Below are 22,910 nucleotides of genomic sequence, written 5' to 3' on the forward strand. Positions count from 1 at the left end.
GACCTAGTAACTTTATTTGTGGTTTATAATTTCTGTATTACCACAGATTATAGACCTAGTTACTGAATGTCTGGTTTATAATTTCTGTATTACCAGTTGTTGGATGAAGAGAAGTGATTTATGTTCCTTGTTTGTAGTGAAATAATTTTTTAATCACATAACATCATATTTTCATATTCATTACTGATTTTAAGAAGACAAAAAACGCTGAGAACTAAAACCATACTTGTTATTAAACATGTCTGTTTACTTTGATTTAATGTATCTTTCTTATATTCAATTTTTCAGATAGCAGTGCTTAATAATCAGCTTAGCTTAATCACTAAGTTTGATCATCGTTGGTGTTGTTTTGTTCTTAATCCAGAATATATGTGTATAGTGTAGGAACATATACAAAGTAGTTAGACTTTTTTGAAGCGTGGGTATCAATGAGATAAAAGTGTAAAAACTTCACACTGAGTTGTACTAGGGGAGATAACTGTGAAGAAGAAAAACTTTCTAATAATAAAATACTGTTTCCATACTTGGTGACTTAATTTATCAGTTAATTCTCAAATGTTTGGCTTCAACAACAAATAACTAGGTATATCTATAGGACTCTACATATTTTGGTGGACAAGTACATTTCTCATTGTTGCCTGGATCCTTTTTGTTCCTGCTAATATTCACAAGGTTCACTGATTGATGGTAACGTTTGTCTAAGGTTTAACATTATTAAACTATCAGAATAGCATGCTATATTTGCTTACATGACAACAGAGACATGTTGTTAAATTCAATTTCTGAAAATACAAACTATTAGAAATAAGTCTCCTTTTTTATTGGGTATCCACTTCCCTTAATATAGGGTATCCACTTCCCTTAATATAGGGAGCCTAACCCCTTTATATAGGGAAACCTAATCCCTTTATATGGGTATCCACATCCCTTTATATAGGTATCCACATCCCTTTATATAGGGTATCCACATCCCTTTATATAGGGTATCCACATCCCTTTATATAGGGAGCCTAACCCCTTTATATAGGGTATCCACATCCCTTTATATAGGGTATCCACATCCCTTTATATAGGGTATCCACATCCCTTTATATAGGGTATCCACATCCCTTTATATAGGGTATCCACATCCCTTTATATAGGGTATCCACATCCCTTTATATAGGGTATCCACATCCCTTTATATAGGGTATCCACATCCCTTTATATAGGGTATCCACATCCCTTTATATAGGGTATCCACATCCCTTTATATAGGGTATCCACATCCCTTTATATAGGGTATCCACATCCCTTTATATAGGGTATCCACATCCCTTTATATAGGGTATCCACATCCCTTTATATAGGGTATCCACATCCCTTTATATAGGGTATCCACATCCCTTTATATAGGGTATCCACATCCCTTTATATAGGGTATCCACATCCCTTTATATAGGGTATCCACATCCCTTTATATAGGGTATCCACATCCCTTTATATAGGGTATCCACATCCCTTTATATAGGGAGCCTAACCCCTTTATATAGGGTATCCACATCCCTTTATATAGGGAGCCTAACCCCTTTATATAGGGTATCCACATCCTTTTATATAGGGTATCCACATCCCTTTATATAGGGTATACACATCCCTTTATATAGGGTATCCTAACCCCTTTATATAGGGTATCCTAATCCCTTTATATGGGTATCATCATCCTTTTATATAGGGTTTCCACATCCCTTTATATAGGGTATCCACATCCCTTTATATAGGGAGCCTAACCCCTTTATATAGGGTATCCACATCCCTTTATATAGGGTATCCACATCCCTTTATATAGGGTATCCTAACCCCTTTATATAGGGTATCCTAATCCCTTTATATGGGTATCATCATCCTTTTATATAGGGTTTCCACATCCCTTTATATAGGGTATCCTACCACAGATTATAGACCTACCTAACCCCTTTATATAGGGTATCCTAATCCCTTTCTATGGGTATCCACATCCCTTTATATAGGGTATCCTAACCCCTTTATATAGGGTATCCCAATCCCTTTATATGGGTATCATCATCCTTTTATATAGGGTTTCCACATCCCTTTATATAGGGTTTCCACATCCCTTTATATAGGGTATTAACTTCCCTTAATATAGGGTATCCTAACCCCTTTATATAGGGTATCCACATCCCTTTATATAGGGTATCCTAATCCCTTTATATGGGTATCCACATCCCTTTATATAGGGTATCCTAACCCCTTTATATAAGGTATCCTAATCCCTTTATATAAGGTATCCTAATCCCTTTATATGGGTATCATCATCCTTTTATATAGGGTATCCTAATCCCTTTATATGGGTATCATCATCCTTTTATATAGGGTATCCTAATCCCTTTATATAGGGTTTCCACATACCTTTATATAGGGTATCCACATCAGAATTTGCTTCTTCATCTTTAGCACGAAAATAAGAAACTGTTATTGATATGAACTGATATTCATTCTCATAAGAGATATATCATTAAGAACTGTGAAGTAGTTTTATGTGTGATTTACGTTTCAGATTGAGACTGCCAAGCTAGACTTTAAAGGAAAGGCTATATCCAAGGTGGGATCTAAAGATAACATGGATCATAAAGCGGGCGGAGGGGACAAGAAGGTACTCCTTGGGTGCTCTCTGACGTCCAATACTTCATCCTACTTAAATCTTTATATACAGTAGTTAGGATATTCTACCACAATCTTCGTATCAATATTAAGAATATCCTATCTCAATCCTCATATCCAGTATTTAGGATATCCTACCTCAATTTTCATATACAGTATTTAGGATATCTCACCTCAATCCTCATATCCAATATTTAGGTGATCCTACCTCAATCTTAATATCCAATATTTAAGATATTCTACCTCAATCTTAATATCCAGAATTTAGGTGATCCTATCTAAATGTTCATTTCCAGTATTTAGGATATCCCACCTCAATCTTCATAAACAGATCTAAGGATATCCAACCTTAATCTTAATATCCAATATTAAATATATTCTACCTCAACCTTTATATCCAGTATTAAGGATATCCTACCTCAATCTTCATATGCAGTATGTAGGATATCCTACCTCAATCTTCATATTCATTATTTAGGAAATCCTACCTCAATCCTCATGGCCAGTATTTAGGATATCCCACCTCAATCCTCATATGCAGTATTTAGGATATCCTAACTCAATCTTCATATTCAGTATTTAGGAAATCCTACCTCAATCTTCATATCCAGTATTTAGATGATCCTATCTAAATCTTCATTTCCAATATTAAGGATATCCTACCTCAATCTTCATATGCAGTATTAAGGTGATCCTATCTAAATCTTCATTTCTAGTATTAAGGATATCCTACCTCAATCTTCATATCCAGTATTTAGGTGATCCTATCTAAATCTTCATTTCCAATATTAAGGATATCCTACCTCAATCTTCATATGCAGTATTAAGGTGATCCTATCTAAATCTTCATTTCCAATATTAAGGATATCCTACCTCAATCTTCATATCGGATATCCCACCTCAATCCACATATCCAGTATTTAGGATATCCCACCTCAATCCTCATATGCAGTATTTAGAATATCCTACCTCAATCTTAATATCCAGTATTTAGGTGATACTGTCTAAATCTTCATTTCCAGTATTTAGGATATCCCACCTCAATCCACATATCCAGTATTTAGGATATCCCACCTCAATCCTCATATACAGTATTGAGGATATCCCACCTCAATCTTCATATACAGTATTTAGGATATTCTACCTCAATCTTAATATCCAGTATTTAGGTGATACTGTCTAAATCTTCATTTCCAGTATTTAGGATATCCTACCTCAATTCTCATATTCAGTATTTAGGAAATCCCACCTCAATCTTCATGTACAGTATTTAGGATATCCTAACTCAATCTTCATATTCAGAATTCAGGATATCCTACCTAAATCTACATATCCAGTATTAAGGTGATCCTATCTAAATCTGCAGTTCCAGTATTAAGGATGTCCTACCTCAATCTTTTTATCCAGTATTTAGGTTATCCTACCTCAATCTTTTTATCCAGTATTTAGGTGATCCTGTCTAAATCTTCATTGCCAGTATTTAGGATATCCCCCCTCAATCCTCATATGCAGTGTTTAGGATATCCTACCTCAATCTTCATATTCAGTATTCAGGATATCCTACCTCAATCTACATATCCAGTATTAAGGTGATCCTATCTAAATCTTCATTTCCAGTATTAAGGATATCCCACCTCAATCCTCATATGCAGTATTGAGGATATCCCACCTCAATCTTCATATACAGTATTTAGGATATTCTACCTCAATCTTAATATCCAGTATTTAGGTGATCCTGTCTAAATCTTCATTTCCAGTATTTAGAATATCCTACCTCAATCTTCATATCCAGTCTTTAGGATATCCCACCTCAATCCTCATATGCAGTATTTAGGATATCCTAACTCAATCTTCATATTCAGTATTTAGGAAATCCTACCTCAATCGTCATATTCAGTATTTAGGTGATCCTATCTAAATCTTCATTTCCAGTATTAAGGATATCCTACCTCAATCTTCATATCCAGTATTTAGGGTATTCCATCTCAATCCTCATATGCAGTATTTAGGATATCCTACCTCAATCTTCATATACAGTATTTAGGATATCCTACCTCAATCTTTATATTCAGTATTTATGAAATCCTACCTCAATCTTAATATCCAGTATTAAGGATATCCCACCTCAATCCTCATATCCAGTATTTAGGATATCCTACCTCAATCTTCATAAAAAGTATTTAGGATATCTACCTCAATCTTCATATGAAGTATTTAGGATATCCCACCTCAATCCTCATATACAGTATTTAGGATATCCTACCTCAATCTTTATATTCAGTATTTAGGAAATCCTACCTCAATCCCAATATCCAGTATTTAGGTGATCCTGTCTAAATCTTCATTTCCAGTATTTAGGATATCCTACCTCAATCTTCATATCCAGTCTTTAGGATATCTACCTCAATCTTCATATACAGTATTTAGGATATCTCACCTCAATCCTCATATGCATATTTAGGATATCCTACCTCAATCTTTATATTCAGTATTTAGGATATACCACCTCAATTATCATATTCAGTATTTAGGATATCCTACCTCAATCTTCATAAACAGTACTAAGGATATCCTACCTTAATCTTCATATCCAGTATTTAGGATGTCCCACCTCAATCTTCATATCCAGTATTTAGGTGATCCTATCTAAATCTTCATTTCCAGTATTAAGGATATCCTACCTCAATCTTCATATCCAGTATTTAGGATATCCTACCTCAATCTTCATATCCAGTCTTTAGGATATGCCACCTCAATCCTCATATGAAGTATTTAGGATATCCTACCTCAATCTTTATATTCAGTATTGAGGAAATCCTACCTCAATCTTCATATCCAGTATTTAGGTGATCCTATCTAAATGTTAATTTCCAGTATTTAGGATATCCTACCTCAATCTTCATATCCAGTCTTTAGGATATGCCACCTCAATCCTCATATGAAGTATTTAGGACCCCCTACCTCAATCTTTATATTCAGTATTGAGGAAATCCTACCTCAATCTTCATATCCAGTCTTTAGGATATCTACCTCAATCTTCATATACAGTATTTAGGATATCCCACCTCAATCCTCATATGCAGTATTTAGGATATCCTACCTCAATCTTCATATCCAGTATTTGGGATATCCTACCTCAATTCTCATATTCAGTATTTAGGATATCCTACCTCAATCTTCATAAACAGTACTAAGGATATCCTACCTCAATCTTCATATCCAGTATTTAGGATATCCCACCTCAATCCTCATATGCAGAATTTAGGATATCCCACCTCAATCTTCATATTCAGTATTTAGGAAATCCTACCTCAATCTTCATATTCAGTATTTAGGAAATCGTACCTCAATCTTCATATTCAGTATTTAGGAAATCCTAGCTCAATCTTCATATTCAGTATTTAGGAAATCGTACCTCAATCTTCATATTCAGTATTTAGGAAATCCTACCTCAACCTTCATATCCAGTATTTAGGTGATCCTTTCTAAATCTTCATTTCCAGTATTAAGGATATCCTACCTCAATCTTCATATACAGTATTTGGGATATCCTACCTAAATTCTCATATTCAGTATTTAGGAAATCCTACCTCAATCTTCATATCCAGTATTTAGGTTATCCTATCTAAATCTTCATTTCCAGTATTAAGGATATTCTACCTCAATCTTAGTATCCAGAATTTAGGTGATCCTGTCTAAATGTTCATTTCCAGTATTTAGGATATCCCACCTCAATCTTCATATACAGTATTTGGGATATCCTACCTGAATTCTCATATTCAGTATTTAGGATATCCTACCTCAATCTTCATAAACAGTACTAAGGATATCCAACCTTAATCTTAATATCCAGTATTTCGGATATCCTACCTCAATCTTAATATCCAGTATTTAGGTGATCCTGTCTAAATCTTCATTTCCAGTATTAAGGAGATATCCTACCTCACTCTTCATATCCAGTATTTAGGTGATCCCGTCTAAATCTTCATTTCCAGTATTTAGGATATCCTATCTCCATCTTCATATCTAATACATTTAGGATATCCTACCTCAATCTTTTTATCAAGTATTTAGGATATTCTACCTCAATCCTCATATACAGTATTTAGGATATCCTACCTCAATCTTAATATCCAGTATTTAGGATATCCCACCTCAATCCTCATGTACAGTATTTAGGAAATCCTACTTCAATCCTCATATACAGTATTTAGGATATCCTACCTCAATCTTAATATCCAATATTTAGGATATCCTATCTCAATCTTCATATCTAATACATTTAGGATATCCTCCCTCAATCTTTTTATCCAGTATTTAGGATATCCTACCTCAATCCTCATATTCAGTATTTAGGATATCCTACCTCAATCTTTTTATCCAGTATTTAGGATATCCCACCTCAATCCTCATATTCAGTATTTAGGATATCCTCCCTCAATCTTTTTATCCAGTATTTAGGATATCCTACCTCAATCCTCATATTCAGTATTTAGGATATCCTACCTCAATCTTTTTATCCAGTATTTAGGATATCCTACCTCAATCCTCATATTCTGTATTTAGGATATCCTACCTCAATCCTCATATTCAGTATTTAGGATATCCTACCTCAATCTTGCCGCAACAGTATCTGTGCAGTGATATATAATACAATTGTATATCTTTCTCCTCAGATTGAAACAAAGAAGCTAGATTTCAAGGAAAAGGCTTCATCAAAAGTTGGTTCCAAAGACAATGTTACCCATAGGCCTGGGGGAGGAGATAAAAAGGTAGGTTTGATACAACCTTCACTGTCAGCTGGAACGAGAGTTATAGTGTTGTTACATTCCATGATGTACTAAACAGTGATTATGTAGTAAAAGCATTGTTATGTTGTATTGAACAGATCGTGATGAGTGTGTGACATTTATTTCCTGTAAATTGTTACATCATGGGATGCTTTTAATGCCATCCAACACCAGGAGAGCTACAATGATGTACATGTATGTGTCGACCTGTTACTTGTACTCTCAATGACGTATGTGTTTGTGTCGACCTGCCTGTAAATTGTTACATCATGGGATGCTTTTAATGCCATCCACCACCAGGAGAGCTACAATGATGTACATGTATGTGTCGGCCTGTTACTCGTACTCTCAATGACGTATGTGTTTGTGTCGACCTGCCTGTAAATTGTTACATCATGGGATGCTTTTAATGCCATCCACCACCAGGAGAGCTACAATGATGTACATGTATGTGTCGGCCTGTTACTCGTACTCTCAATGACGTATGTGTTTGTGTCGACCTGCCTGTAAATTGTTACATCATGGGATGCTTTTAATGCCATCCACCACCAGGAGAGCTACAATGATGTACATGTATGTGTCGGCCTGTTACTCGTACTCTCAATGACGTATGTGTTTGTGTCGACCTGCCTGTAAATTGTTACATCATGGGATGCTTTTAATGCCATCCAACACCAGGAGAGCTACAATGATGTACATGTATGTGTCGGCCTGTTACTCGTACTCTCAATGACGTATGTGTTTGTGTCGACCTGCCTGTAAATTGTTACATCATGGGATGCTTTTAATGCCATCCAACACCAGGAGAGCTACAATGATGTACATGTATGTGTCGACCAGTTACTTGTACTCTCAATGACGTATGTGTTTGTGTCGACCTGCCTGTAAATTGTTACATCATGGGATGCTTTTAATGCCATCCACCACCAGGAGAGCTACAATGATGTACATGTATGTGTCGACCAGTTACTTGTACTCTCAATGACGTATGTGTTTGTGTTGTTCTGTTACTTGTACTCTCAATGATGTACATGTGGGTGTCGACCTGTTACTTGTACTCTCAATGACGAATGTGAAGGGGTTGACCTGTTACTTGTACTCTCAATGATGTACGTGTAGGTGTTGACCTGTTACTTGTACTCTCAACGACGTATGTGTAGGTGTTGACCTGTTACTTGTACTCTCAATGACGTATGTGTATGTGTCGTCCTGTTACTTGTACTCTCAATGATGTATGTGTAGGTGTTGACCTGTTACCTGTACTCTCAATGACATATGTGTAGGTGTCGACCTGTTACTTGTACTCTCAATGATGTACATGTTTGTGTTGACCTGTTACTTGTACTCTTGTACTCTCAATGATGTTTGTGTAGGTGTTGACCTGTTACCTATACTCTCAATGACATATGTGTAGGTGTCGACCCGTTACTTGTACTCTCAATGACATATGTGTAGGTGTCGACCTGTTACGTGTACTCTCAATGATGTATATGTAGGTGTCGACCTGTTGCTTGTACTCTCAATGATGTTCATGTAGGTGTCGACCTGTTGCTTGTACTCTCAATGATGTATATGTAGGTGTCGACCTGTTGCTTGTACTCTCAATGATGTACATGTTTTTGTCAACCTGTTACTTGTACTCTCAATGATGTACATGTATGTGTCGATCTGTTACTTGTACTCTCAATGATGTATGTTTTTGTGTTGTCCGGTTACTTGTACTCTCAATGACGTATGTGTATGTGTCGACCTGTTACTTGTACTCTCAATGATGTATGTGTAGGTGTTGACCTGTTACTTGTACTCTCAATGACGTATGTGGAGGTGTCGACCTGTTACTTGTACTCTCAATGATGTACATGTTTGTGTTGTGTCGACCTGTTACCTGTACTCTCAATGACGTATGCGTTTGTTTCGACCTGTTACTTGTACTCTCAATGATGTATGTGTAGGTGTCGACCTGTTACTTGTACTCTCAATGATGTACATGTAGGTTACTTGTACTCTCAATGATGTACATGTTTGTGTCGACCTGTACTTGTACTCTCAATGAGGTATGTGTACGTGTCGCCCTGTTACTTGTACTCTCAATGATGTACATGTTTGTGTCGACCTGTTACTTGTACTCTCAATGAGGTATGTGTACGTGTCGACCTGTTACTTGTACTCTCAATGATGTACATGTATGTGTTGACCTGTTACTTGTACTCTCAATGACGTATGTGTAGGTGTCGCCCTGTTACTTGTACTCTCAATGATGTACATGTATGCGTTGCCCTGTTACTTGTACTCTCAATGACGTATGTGTATGTGTTGACCTGTTACTTGTACTCTCAATGATGTATGTGTAGGTTTCGACCTGTTACTTGTACTCTCAATGATGTATGTGTAGGTGTCGTCCTGTTACTTGTACTCTCAATGACGTATGTGTAAGTGTCGGCCTGTTACTTGTACTCTCAATGACGTATGTGTAGGTGTCGCCCTGTTACTTGTACTCTCAATGACGTAGATGTTTTTGTCGACCTGTTACTTGTTCTCTCAATGATGTATGTGTATGTGTCGACCTGTTACTTGTACTCTCAATGATGTATGTGTAGGTGTCGTCCTGTTACCTGTACTCTCAATGATGTACATGTAGGTGTCGATCTGTTACTTGTACTCTCAATGATGTATGTGTAGGTGTCGACCTGTTACTTGTACTCTCAATGATGTATGGGTAGGTGTCGACCTGTTACTTGTACTCTCAACCTGTACTCTCAATTATGTACATGTAGGTGTCGATCTGTTACTTGTACTCTCAATGCTGTATGTGTAGGTGTCGACCTGTTACTTGTAGTCTCAATGACGTGCATGTATGTGTTGTCCTGTTACTTGTACTCTCAATTGATGTACATGTTTTTGTCAACCTGTTACTTGTTCTCTCAATGATGTATGTGTAGGTGTCGACCTGTTACTTGTACTCTCAATGACGTGCATGTATGTGTTGTCCTGTTACTTGTACTCTCAATGATGTATGTGAAGGTGTCGACCTGTTACTTGTACTCTCAATGATGTACATGGAGGTGTCGACCTGTTACTTGTACTCTCAATGACGTATGTGTAGGTGTTGTCCTGTTACCTGTACTCTCAATGATGTACATGTAGGTGTCGTCCTGTTACTTGTACTCTCAATGATGTATGTGAAGGTGTCGCCCTGTTACTTGTACTCTCAATGATGTACATGTAGGTGTCGACCTGTTACTGGTACTCTCAATGATGTATGTGGAGGTGTCGACCTGTTACTTGTACTCTCAATGATGTACATGTAGGTTTCGACCTGTTACTTGTATACTCTCAATGATGTACATGTTTGTGTTGTCCGGTTACTTGTACTCTCAATGACGTATGTGTAGCTGTCAACCTGTTACTTGTACTCTCAATGATGTATGTGTAGGTGTTGACCTGTTACTTGTACTCTCAATGATGTACATGTAGGTTTCGACCTGTTCCTGTTACTTGTACTCCCAATGACGTATGTGTAGCTGTCAACCTGTTACCTGTACTCTCAATGATGTACATGTAGGTGTCGATCTGTTACTTGTACTCTCAATGATGTATGTTACTTGTATACTCTCAATGATGTACATGTTTCTCTCAATGATGTATTTGTAGGTGTTGACCTGTTACTTGTACTCTCAATGACGTATGTGTAGGTGTCGACCAGTTACTTGTACTCTCAATGACGTACATGTTTTTGTCGACCTGTTACTTGTTCTCTCAATGATGTACATGTTTGTGTCGACCTGTTACTTGTACTCTCAATGACGTATGTGTACGTGTCGACCTGTTACTTGCACTCTCAATGATGTACATGTTTTTGTCGACCGGTTACTTGTTCTCTCAATGATGTACATGTTTGTGTCGACCTGTTACTTGTACTCTCAATGACGTATGTGTACGTGTCAACCTGTTACTTGTACTCTCAATGACGTATGTGTATGTGTTGACCTGTTACTTGTACTCTCAATGACGTATGTGTAGGTGTCGACCTGTTACTTGTACTGTCAATGACGTATGTGTAGCTGTTCAATGATGTACATGTAGGTGTCGATCTGTTACTTGTACTCTCAATGATGTATGTGTAGTTACTTGTACTCTCAATGATGTATGTGTAGGTGTCAACCTGTTTCTTGTCCTCTCAATGACGTATGTGTAGGTGTTGTCCTGTTACATGTACTCTCAAGGATGTACATGTAGGTGTCGACCTGTTACTTGTACTGTTACTTGTACTCTCAATGACGTATGTGTACGTGTCGACCTGTTACTTGCACTCTCAATGATGTACATGTTTTTGTCGACCGGTTACTTGTTCTCTCAATGATGTAGATGTTTGTGTCGACCTGTTACTTGTACTCTCAATGACTTATGTGTTTGTTTCCACCTGTTACTTGTACTCTCAATGATGTACATGTAGGCGACCTGTTACTTGTACTCTCAATGACGTATGTGTAGGTGTCGACCTGTTACTTGTAATCTCAATGATGTATGTGTAGGTGTCGACCTGTTACCTGTACTCTCAATGACGTATGTGTAGGTGTCGACCTGTTACTTGTAATCTCAATGACGTATATGTAGGTGTCGACCTGTTACTTGTACTCTCAACCTGTACTCTCAATGATGTACATGTAGGTGGCGATCTGTTACTTGTACTCTCAATGATGTATGTGTAGGTGTTGTCCTGTTACCTGTACTCTCAATGATGTACATGTAGGTGTCGATATGTTACTTGTACTCTCAATGATGTATGTGTAGGTGTCAACCTGTTTCTTGTACTCTCAATGACGTATGTGTATGTGTTGCCCTGTTACTTGTACTCTCAATGACGTATGTGTATGTGTTGCCCTGTTACTTGTACTCTCAATGACGTATGTGTAGGTGTCGACCTGTTTCTTGTACTCTCAATGATGTACATGTAGGTGTCGGCCTGTTACTTGTACTCTCAATGATGTATGTGTATGTGTCGACCTGTTACCTGTACTCTCAATGACGTATGTGTAGGTGTCGACCTGTTTCTTGTACTCTCAATGATGTATGTGTAGGTGTTGACCTGTTACTTGTACTCTCAATGATGTATGTGTAGGTGTTGTCCTGTTCCCTGTACTCTCAATGATGTACATGTAGGTGTCGATATGTTACTTGTACTCTCAATGATGTATGTGTAGGTGTCAACCGACCTGTTACTTGTACTCTCAATGATGTATGTGTATGTGTTGATCTGTTACTTGTACTCTCAATGACGTATGTGTAGGTGTCGACCAGTTACTTGTACTCTCAATGACGTACATGTTTTTGTCGACCTGTTACTTGTTCTCTCAATGATGTATGTGTAGGTGTCGACCTGTTACCTGTTCTCTCAATGACGTATGTGTAGGTGTCGACCTGTTACTTGTAATCTCAATGATGTATGTGTAGGTGTCGACCTGTTACCTGTTCTCTCAATGACGTATGTGTAGGTGTCGACCTGTTTCTTGTACTCTCAATGATGTATGTGTAGGTGTTGTCCTGTTCCCTGTACTCTCAATGATGTACATGTAGGTGTCGATATGTTACTTGTACTCTCAATGATGTATGTGTAGGTGTCAACCTGTTACTTGTACTCTCAATGACGTATGTGTGGGTGTCGACCTGTTACTTGTACTCTCAATGATGTATGTGTATGTGTTGATCTGTTACTTGTACTCTCAATGACGTATGTGTTGTGTCGACCTGTTACATGTATTGGCCTTTGTATTTACTAATACTTGAAGTCACTCAATCATTTAACTTTATATGTAGAAACATCTAGAGGAGTCCTACCCGAATATATCAAATGTAGGTCACTGTGACCTATATTCTCTGCTTCACCTTTTTTTAAACTTTGCATTTAGCTCCATGTTTTTTAGTTGGTCCTTGCATAAGCTCCACTTCCATCAAAACAAGAGCAGGCTGGGCATATATACATGTTTTACCAACATTTACTAGTTTTGACTCACCTGACGTGAAGTGCCTGTGAGCTTAATTATGTGTGTCACCTGTTTGGATCACCTGGCCAAAAGGGCCAATTACTCTTTATGCAATCCGATGCCATCTGTTGTCAATGAACCTAATCCTTAAACTGCTTCTACCTAATAACCACTGTATAGAATATATGTTGGAAGTATTCCTAGGCGATTGGAAATCAGATTTGCTAAGGATAGAAAGGCTGGCCTTTTTCAGGGGCCCATATTAAGGGGTAAAATTTTTGGCATCTAAAAAAATCTTTTGCCAACAAACTAGCAGTTGGATTGTTATGAAATTTTTATAGCACCCAAATGTATGTTAAGCAAAATCTTTCCACAAATCAGATTGCTACAAACTTTGTGAAAAGAAATAACCTTGATTTATGTGTGTAGTCACAGTGGGCAAATTTGTTAAAACACTTAAATAACTTCTACTACATTACTAACAGTCCTTGAGTCAAAAAATGGAGAGCTACAAAGTTTGTTGAAAGACCCACATTCAGGATCACTGGGGTCATTTGTGGGTAGAGTTTTAAATGCCCTATGAAAGGTCTTGGGTGAATGAATGACCTTGACCCATAGGCCTAGGGTGATAATAGTGGTAAATAACATACTGAGATGAAGGGCTATTAAATTTGTTTAAATGAATGACTTTGACCCACTTTCAAAGTTACATATGTCAAATTTGTTAAAAAAAAATAAAGAAATTCTTCTGAATATTTAGAAATCATGAAGATTAATAAGACTTGTTCAACTATTCTTCTTAATAACCTAGAGCCATAGATTTATGATATTTGGCCAGACGCATGCTTGCATGAAGGGCAAACATGAATTACATTGACCATCTGTCAAGGTTAGGGGGGTCAAATTAGTTACAACACTTTAACAACTTAATTTGAATAACCAAGGGATGTTTGGAGATGATATTTGGCAAGTTTCTTGATGGAATGAAGGACCGTCAAGTTTGTTTAAATGAATGACCTCTGTTTTTTAAGGTACTCAGGGGCCAGAAGTATTGAAATATTTTAACAACTTGAACCAAGATCAAGGTCTGGAGTCCTGATATTTAGACTGTCAGTAGCAAATCATGTTTGTAAAGAGTGATCAATTTTGTTCAATCAAATGACCTTGACTCCATTACAAGGCCACATAGGTCAAATATTAACCTTGAAACAAGTTCTCAATAATCAAGCAGTCTAGGGTCGTAATATTTGGCCTGTGGCATACTTTGGTAGAGGGGTGTTAAGTTTGTTCAAGTGGTGTCAAGGTTGTTTAAATGAATGACATTGACCCAGTTCCAATGGTAACAGAGGTCAAATGTGTTAAACATGAAATTATGGTACCTCATTTGAATAACCAAGAAGCTTAGGGTCATGACATGTGGCATGTAGCATGCTAGGATAGAAGACTAAGAAGTTTGTTAAAATGAATAACATGGTCCAACTGTCACAGGGTCAAATATGATAACATGGACCAACTGTCACAGGGTCAAATATGATAACATGGACCAACTGTCACAGGGTCAAATATGATAACATGGACCAACTGTCACAGGGTCAAATATGATCCTATCTTTCAGCACATTCTTCAGCGTAACAAAGAGCATTGCATGGCTATGCCATTTGGCTAGTACACATGCTGAGATAAAGGACTATATGAAGTGTATTGAAATGAACGACCTTTATTCCTTTTCAAGCTCAAATAGGTCATATTTGTAAAAAAAAAAATGACTTCTGAATGACAAGGTACCATTAAAACTACTTCTGTTTAACCAATAGGACTAATGTTATGAAATGATAAACATACAGCTTTAGGACATACAGGTTCCGATACATACAGCTTAAGGACATACAGGTTCCGATACATGCAGCTTTAGGACAAACAGCTTAAGGACATACAGGTTCAGATACATACAGCTTTAGGACAAACAGCTTAAGGACATACAGGTTCCGATACATACAGCTTAAGGACATACAGCTTTAGGACATACAGGTTTATATACATACAGCTTTAGGACAAACAGCTTAAGGACATACTGGTTCCGATACATACAGCTTAAGGACATACAGGTTCAGTTACATACAGCTTTAGGACATACAGGTTTAGATACAAACAGCTTTAGGACATACAGGTTCAGATACATACAGCTTTAGGACATACAGGTTCAGATACATGCAACTTTAGGACATACAGGTTCAGATACACGCAGTGTAAGGACAAACAGGTTCAGATACATACAGCTTTAGGACATACAGGTTTAGATACATACAGCTTTAGGACATACAGGTTCCGATACATGCAGCTTTAGGACATACAGCTTTAGGACATACAGGTTCAGATACATACAGCTTTAGGACATACAGCTTTAGGATATATATAGGTTCAGATACATGCAGCGTAAGGACATACAGGTTCAGATACATACAGCTTAAGGACATACAGGTTTAGATACATACAGCTTTAGGACTTACAGGTTCAAATACATACAGCTTTAGGACATACAGGTTCAGATACATGCAGCATAAGGACATACAGGTTCAGATACATGCAGCATAAGGACATACATGTTTAGATACATACAGCTTAAGGACATACATGTTAAGATACATACAGCTTTAGGACATACAGGTTTAGGACATACAGGTTCAGATACATACAGGTTTAGGACATACAGGTTAGGACATACAGGTTAAGATACATACAGCTTTAGGACATACAGCTTTAGGACATACAGGTTTAGATACATACAGCTTTAGGACATACAGCTTATGACATACAGGTTCAGATACATACAGCTTTAGGACATACAGGTTCAGATACATGCAGCTTTAGGACATACAGGTTTAGATACATACAGCTTTAGGACATATAGCTTTAGGACATACAGGTTCAGATACATTCAGCTTTAGGACATACCCCGGCCGCCTGCTTGGAAGGCCGGAGAGTTAACCACTCGGCCAATCCGCCCATTCATGTGAAATTCATAAATAAAAAAATAGAACATTCTGACACTTGGATGTGTTATAAAGAACACAGTAATGACACACAGTGAACTTTAACTAACACAGTTCTTTTTCGACTCTTGATAGTTTCTTGACCCCCCCTCCCTGTATAGGTAATTTGATCTGAAGTATAAAGTTCTACTGTCTAAGAGAAATATTAACACTGAATAGTATCAGATTCTTTTTGCCCTTTATATATTTTGTTGTATTATGAAGTATTTTCTCCTTTAGCACTACTGTGTACTTTACACATGTTTAAGTAGACTGATCACTTCTCTCAGTTTGAATTGCGGTGTACTTAACACATTTTGAAAGAAAATACTTTGAAGGCTTTCTATTCATACAAAATAAAAACGAAAAGAAAAGAATGGACTTGTACCCTCTAATTAAGCTAAAATTGACCAATTATTTTTTAAGTTTATTTTTCATTTTACTTCCAGATAGAAGTTTTTGTTATTTGTTAAACAGAATTGGCTGAATAATTGTCTTGGGTGGTTAGGTGCTGGGATAAATTATTCTCTGAGGTGGTTAGTAGGTGGGTTAAATTATTCTCTGAGGTGGTTAGTAGCTGGGTTAAATTATTCTATGGGGTGGTTAGAAGCTGGGATAAATTATTCTCTGGGGTGGTTAGAAGTTTGGAAAAATTATTCTCCGAAGTGGTTAGAAGGTGGGTTGAATTATTCTCCGGGTTGGTTAGTAGGTGGGTTGAATTATTCTCTGGGGTAGTTCGTAGGTGGGTTGAATTATTCTCTGGGGTGGTTAGTAGGTGGGTTGAATTATTCTCTAAGGTGGTTAGTAGTATAGGTGGGTCAAATTATTTTTATATGTCTAAGTGGGTTAAATAGAAAGTTTTTTGTTGTATTGTTATAATCCACTGATAATGGGTTAATCTATCTAGAACATGAGGTGTTAGCATTATAGTACAGGAAAAATGATACTGTATTTATAGAGTACATGTACTTAATTACTGGACAGGTGCCAGGCAGACCTGACCTGCTGATCAATGAAATACATTAGGCCACTATAGTGTTAAGCATAATTGTTTTTAAAGTCTGAAAGAATATCAATACATTTTCATTTCATTCTGGGCTTAAACCCAGGTACAGCTAAAAACTTCACCGGGAACGAGATTCTGTAACCATACATTTTATTACCTGTGAGAGTTTGAAGGGCTTATGAATTCTAACAGAAATCAGACATTATTGTAACTATTCACCTTGTAAATTCAACATCTGTACCTGTATCTACTAACAGAGAAACTGTCCTGTAGGATTGTGACAGCGCCTACTTCAGCTTATTGTATGCTTAATCGCTGACACTTCATAGCAAGTTTATTTTTATGGTGGATTAATTCGGGACTGAAATGATCTTTAAATCTATTGTGTTGTCATTTCACTAGGCTTGGATTTGGACAAGACATCTTCGAATTGAAATTATTTCTGACTCCTTCACTATGATAGCATGTACAATGGTGTAAGTGGGATTTAAATATTTATCTGCCGTCGTATTTCAATACACTGATTTTGAGGGAACTTTATCAAACGACCTGGTAGTGGAGTCGAGATACCAGCCCAGTGACTATCTAACCCGACTCTCTATGTGAACATTCACCTTAGAACAGATTAAAAAATAGTGTTTCAACTGCCAACATCTGATACTTAATCAGCAGGTGGAGGACTTAAGTATAACATGATAAAATGTCTCTAAGATAATCAGGAACTACCAACAAAACAGGAGAGGTCTTATATTGACTTATACAAATAGCTGGGGAGCTCTACAACACAGTGTGAAGGGCTACAGCATGCTGACTCAATCCTAAGGAAACACTTCAATTGATCCATTAACAGCTAAAATATTATGGCAGTAGTATAAACATATAAAAAAGGACGTACTTGAACAATTTTAAATGACATTCCTTAAAGCAGAGTTTTAATATGTTGAAAAGTTTAAATCCCTGATAAACAATATTCTAAGCCTGTCAGTATAAGTATGATTCTGCCTGAAGTGCTACAGTTTAATTTCCTGTTAACATTTTGGATTGTGTTGAGGTATGAGGCTGATTTATCACTTGAATGCCTGACTTGTATCTGACTGGATTTACCTGTTTACCACCTGAGCATTACCTGTCACTAAACCAAATATAGTGATTCAAAGCCCGGTAACATGGGAAGTATATAGATATTGATCCTTGTCAACCCTTACCAGTGGCTATGGTATGGGGACACCTGATGTGGACATCTGATTCGACTTTGGAAACCTGATCATTGTGTGGAGTCTTATGGTAGTGGTGGAGAATGCCTACTTTTGTTACTGTGACGATGGATGATAATAACTTGTGTGAGGTCCTCACTTTAAATGGCTGTACCCAAACTTCATTTTCCTACATTATGCCATATTAAACATTTCAAAGAAAGTGATGGAATTTTTCGTATGATGATTTGATTTGTTATATCTTAAAAGTTGTCCCGTGATGAAGAACAGGCAAGTCAAGAACCTTAATCCCTCGGAGAAGGCTATACGGGAGGCTGCATTCAAACACCTCAAGAAAGATGAGGAGGAGAAAATACCAATAAAAACAGTTTTGTATGTGCCTCATCGTAGTAGCTACTTTGGGCGATTCCCAATCGTGTCTGTGCACAAACGTCCAAGAGATGGTCGCTACGTTGTTGTGGAGCAACGGGCCATACACACAAATTTCTCTGATCGTCACCATGAAATCGAATTCTTGGAAAAACTGGAAAAGGAAAGTGGATCTTATGACCCAGACATTAAATTCCGCAGTCTTAAACCGGCCTGGAAATGGGGAACAAAAGGCAACCACATCGAACATTCTTTTGACCGATCTTACCAGGAGCCCTACCTACCACCTATCAACATGCCATGGTCATCAGATGCTAAAGTTGGTTCCCTTGATAATGTTGATCATATACCAGGTGGAGGTGTCAAAAAGGTGCCAAATTACAAGCTGAGGTGGGAAGCAAAAGCAAAAGTGGGATCACTAGATAACGTAGACTATGACAAGCGCTACTTTGGGTCAGACTCCAGTCTCCAGGGCAACCCATCAAGTGGGGGAAACGGCGTGGTCCTTCCAAAGATTAAGGCACGATACGGTGGGCAGGCCTTCTCAGGACCATTCAGCTCCATTCATTTTGTTCCAGGTGGTACTGCACATTTGATGAAAAAGAAAAACACGGCGAAAGCCAAGGTGGGATCTTTGGATAACATTGACTATGAGACATATGGAGGAAAATTAGAAATCCCCCTCTATGGCAAACCAAACTGGAAAACAGAAGCAAAAGTTGGATCTTTGGAAAAAATACTTCATCAGCCAGGAGGAGGAAACATTGTTGTACCAGATTTAAAACCAAAATGGAAATCAGAGTCAAAGGTTGGATCACTGGACAATGCTAACCACATCCCAAACAAACCCAAGTTTCAGGTACCTCATTTTAAGGAAAAATGGGAGGAATTAGCTTCACCAAAAGTAGGTTCACTGGATAATGTAGACCATGTACCCAAGGGGGGTATTTCTTCGATATATAATCAGTCGCAAAAATGGACAAAAGAGTCTAAAATCGCACATCTGTGGAAGAAAAAGCATGTTTACATTGACCCTAATGACCTTGACTATGACGAAGACAAGGAGATTGAGGCAAGAATTAGGAGCATGTTATACCGTGGGCATCCCTCTTGATGTAATTCAGTGATGATGTAAACTATATACAAACTTTGAGACAGAGTGGCTATAGCACTTTCCCTCACTTAGAGCACTTGACTTTTATAATGACCTAGCTTAGGAGTACTCGTATTCAGGATGTCATCAAATGATGACACCCACATTAACACATGTATCTGTGACCAATAGATAAAGTAAAATGTAGAAATGTGTATTGGCTTTTGATGTGTCATGTTCAACTTTTTAAAATACAATTTTTGAAATTGAAAAATACAACAGGTATGTATTTACGATATTCGTGATGAATATCAGTTATTAGCCTGAGAAGTAATTATACAACATTCTGACAATTCTGTTGTTACTAAATTTTAGCCAAGAAATAAAAGACTTTTAGTATTATCACCGTGCCAGTATCAGTAATGTATCATAGTGTTTTTGGCTATCGCACAAGACCAAACAAGTGAGAAACAGAATCGACAGATATTTGTGAGATGTTAAATTCTACAGGGTGAATGGTATTTTGAAGTCTTGTACAAGGCACATCAGAATTAAGCCATTTATTAATATTCATCTCTCACTTGATTCCTTTCTTTTCCATATTTTTACACCTTCAAGGTAGGGGGTGCTTATCTATTTTTCTGTTATCCTTTTATTTCAGTCACAACTTGACAGACAGTTTAAATGTCTGGCATGTTTGGCACTGAGACTTTAGAGATGTCATGTTATTTTGATGTCACTGTATACATATAGGTGTCACAGTACAAATGTGTCACTCTTTAGAGATGTCATGTTATTTTGATGTCACTATATACACAGGTGTCACAGTACAAATGTGTCACTCTTTAGAGATGTCATGTTATTTTGATGTCACTATATACACAGGTGTCACAGTACAAATGTGTCACTCTTTAGAGATGTCATGTTATTTTGATGTCACTATATACACAGGTGTCACAGTACAAATGTGTCACTCTTTAGAGATGTCATGTTATTTTGATGTCACTATATACACAGGTGTCACAGTACAAATGTGTCACTCTTTAGAGATGTCATGTTATTTTGATGTCACTATATACACAGGTGTCACAGTACAAATGTGTCACTCTTTAGAGATGTCATGTTATTTTGATGTCACTATATACACAGGTGTCACAGTACAAATGTGTCACTCTTTAGAGATGTCATGTTATTTTGATGTCACTATATACACAGGTGTCACAGTACAAATGTGTCACTCTTTAGAGATGTCATGTCATTTTGATGTCACTATATACACAGGTGTCACAGTATAAAGTTATCATTGTTGCCAGTATAAAGAATATGCCTGTACATGGATGTCACTTTATAGAGTCACCAGTGTAATTAAAGAATATCCCTGTACATATAGATGTCATTTTATACAAGTACCGGTATAAGATTATAGCTGTGCCTTTCATTTCCAGAAACTGTCTTTTGTGTACAGTATATTTGTTGCATTTTTCATCATCCAGATTATTAATAAATTCTGTAGAAGTAATGTATGTGTATTTATTATATTCTTTAAGTTATATAGTTGCCAATGATCTGATATCATATACATATATAATTGATAATTAGGGAACCTAGGCAACAGCTCAAGTTCTCATCCAGTGTTGTGGTGTTACCTTTTATAATTAGGGTACCTAGGCAACATCTCAAGTTCTCATCCAGTGTTGTGGTGTTACCTTTTATAATTAGGGTACCTAGGCAACAGCTCAAGTTCTCATCCAGTGTTGTGGTGTTACCTTTTATAATTAGGGTACCTAGGCAACAGCTCAAGTTCTCATCCAGTGTTGTGGTGTTACCTTTTTGTTTTCACATAACTGACTTCTTCAGAACTAGCAAAAATAGTTTTTTCAATCTTGGTCAAAGCCATTCTTTATGGAAAAGGGTATCATGTTGTAAAATTTGGGTTCCTGCCCCTTCCCAGGGACTTGGGCTGGGCTCCATAGCTTCATTTAACAGTAGGCATAGCTTTCAATAATAAAAAGAATTGTAGTTTATATTATTTTAAGTTATGAAATAAAACAGTTATTTAATACCTATCCTTGATTTTGTAAAAGATATTTGCTCTTTTTGCCCTGTTTTTAAAAATTTAAGTAATGTAATCTTTTCCACTTTTCTGTGATGGGAGTTAAGTTCAGGCCATTGTTAATGACATGTATCTTTCGAAAACCTTCAACAAATATGGATATTGTTAGCTCACCTGGTCCGAAGGACCAAGGTGAGCTTACATCCGTCGTCTGTCCGTACGTCAACAATTTCTTTATAACGACTTCTTCTTTTTAACCACTGATTTGAATTTAACTAAATTTGACTGGAAGCATCGGTAGGTGGTGGGGATTCAAAATTGTACAAATGGTGGGGCTGACCCCCAAGGGGGCTGAGGGGCGGGGCAAAAAGGGGGCAATTTGACAATATTGCTTTAAGTGACTTCTTCTCTGGAACTAAAAGATGGATATCAGCCATATTTAACTGGAAGCATCCCTAGGTAGTGGAAATTCAAAATTGTACAAATGGTGGGGCTGACCCCCCTGGGGGCTGAGGGCAGGGCCAAAAGGGGGCAATTTGGTTATATTGCTATAAACGACTTCTTCTGTAGAACTATGCACTGGATATCAATCATATTTGATCAAAAGCATTCATGGGAGACAGGGATTCAAAATTGTACATTTGGTGGGGCTGACCCCCCGGGCTAAGGGGTGGGGCCAAAAAAAGTTTATTACTTTGAAATTGTTGAGATCCC

The 22,910-nt window shown here is 37.2% G+C and overlaps 2 protein-coding genes across 5 annotated transcripts in view; both read left to right on the top strand.

The window, feature by feature from the left end:
* LOC110460313 (microtubule-associated protein 4-like) overlaps positions 1 to 22,910 on the top strand; it is a 203,381-nt gene that overhangs the window by 148,402 nt on the left and 32,069 nt on the right. For all 4 annotated transcript variants that reach the window (XM_021513147.1, XM_021513150.1, XM_021513151.1 and 1 more), the window contains 2 exons: positions 2,558 to 2,653; positions 7,338 to 7,433. In XM_021513147.1, coding sequence (XP_021368822.1) covers positions 2,558 to 2,653; positions 7,338 to 7,433 — 192 coding nt within the window. The remainder of the gene's footprint in view (positions 1 to 2,557; positions 2,654 to 7,337; positions 7,434 to 22,910) is intronic.
* On the top strand, positions 17,739 to 21,656 carry LOC110460314. The gene has a single exon (XM_021513152.1). The coding sequence runs from the start codon at positions 18,941 to 18,943 to the stop codon at positions 20,162 to 20,164; it is 1,224 nt and encodes a 407-aa protein (XP_021368827.1). The 5' UTR covers positions 17,739 to 18,940; the 3' UTR covers positions 20,165 to 21,656.

The sequence above is a fragment of the Mizuhopecten yessoensis genome, unplaced genomic scaffold (genome assembly GCF_002113885.1).
Source record: "Mizuhopecten yessoensis strain PY_sf001 unplaced genomic scaffold, ASM211388v2 scaffold10359, whole genome shotgun sequence".
Lineage (NCBI taxonomy): Eukaryota > Metazoa > Mollusca > Bivalvia > Pectinida > Pectinidae > Mizuhopecten > Mizuhopecten yessoensis.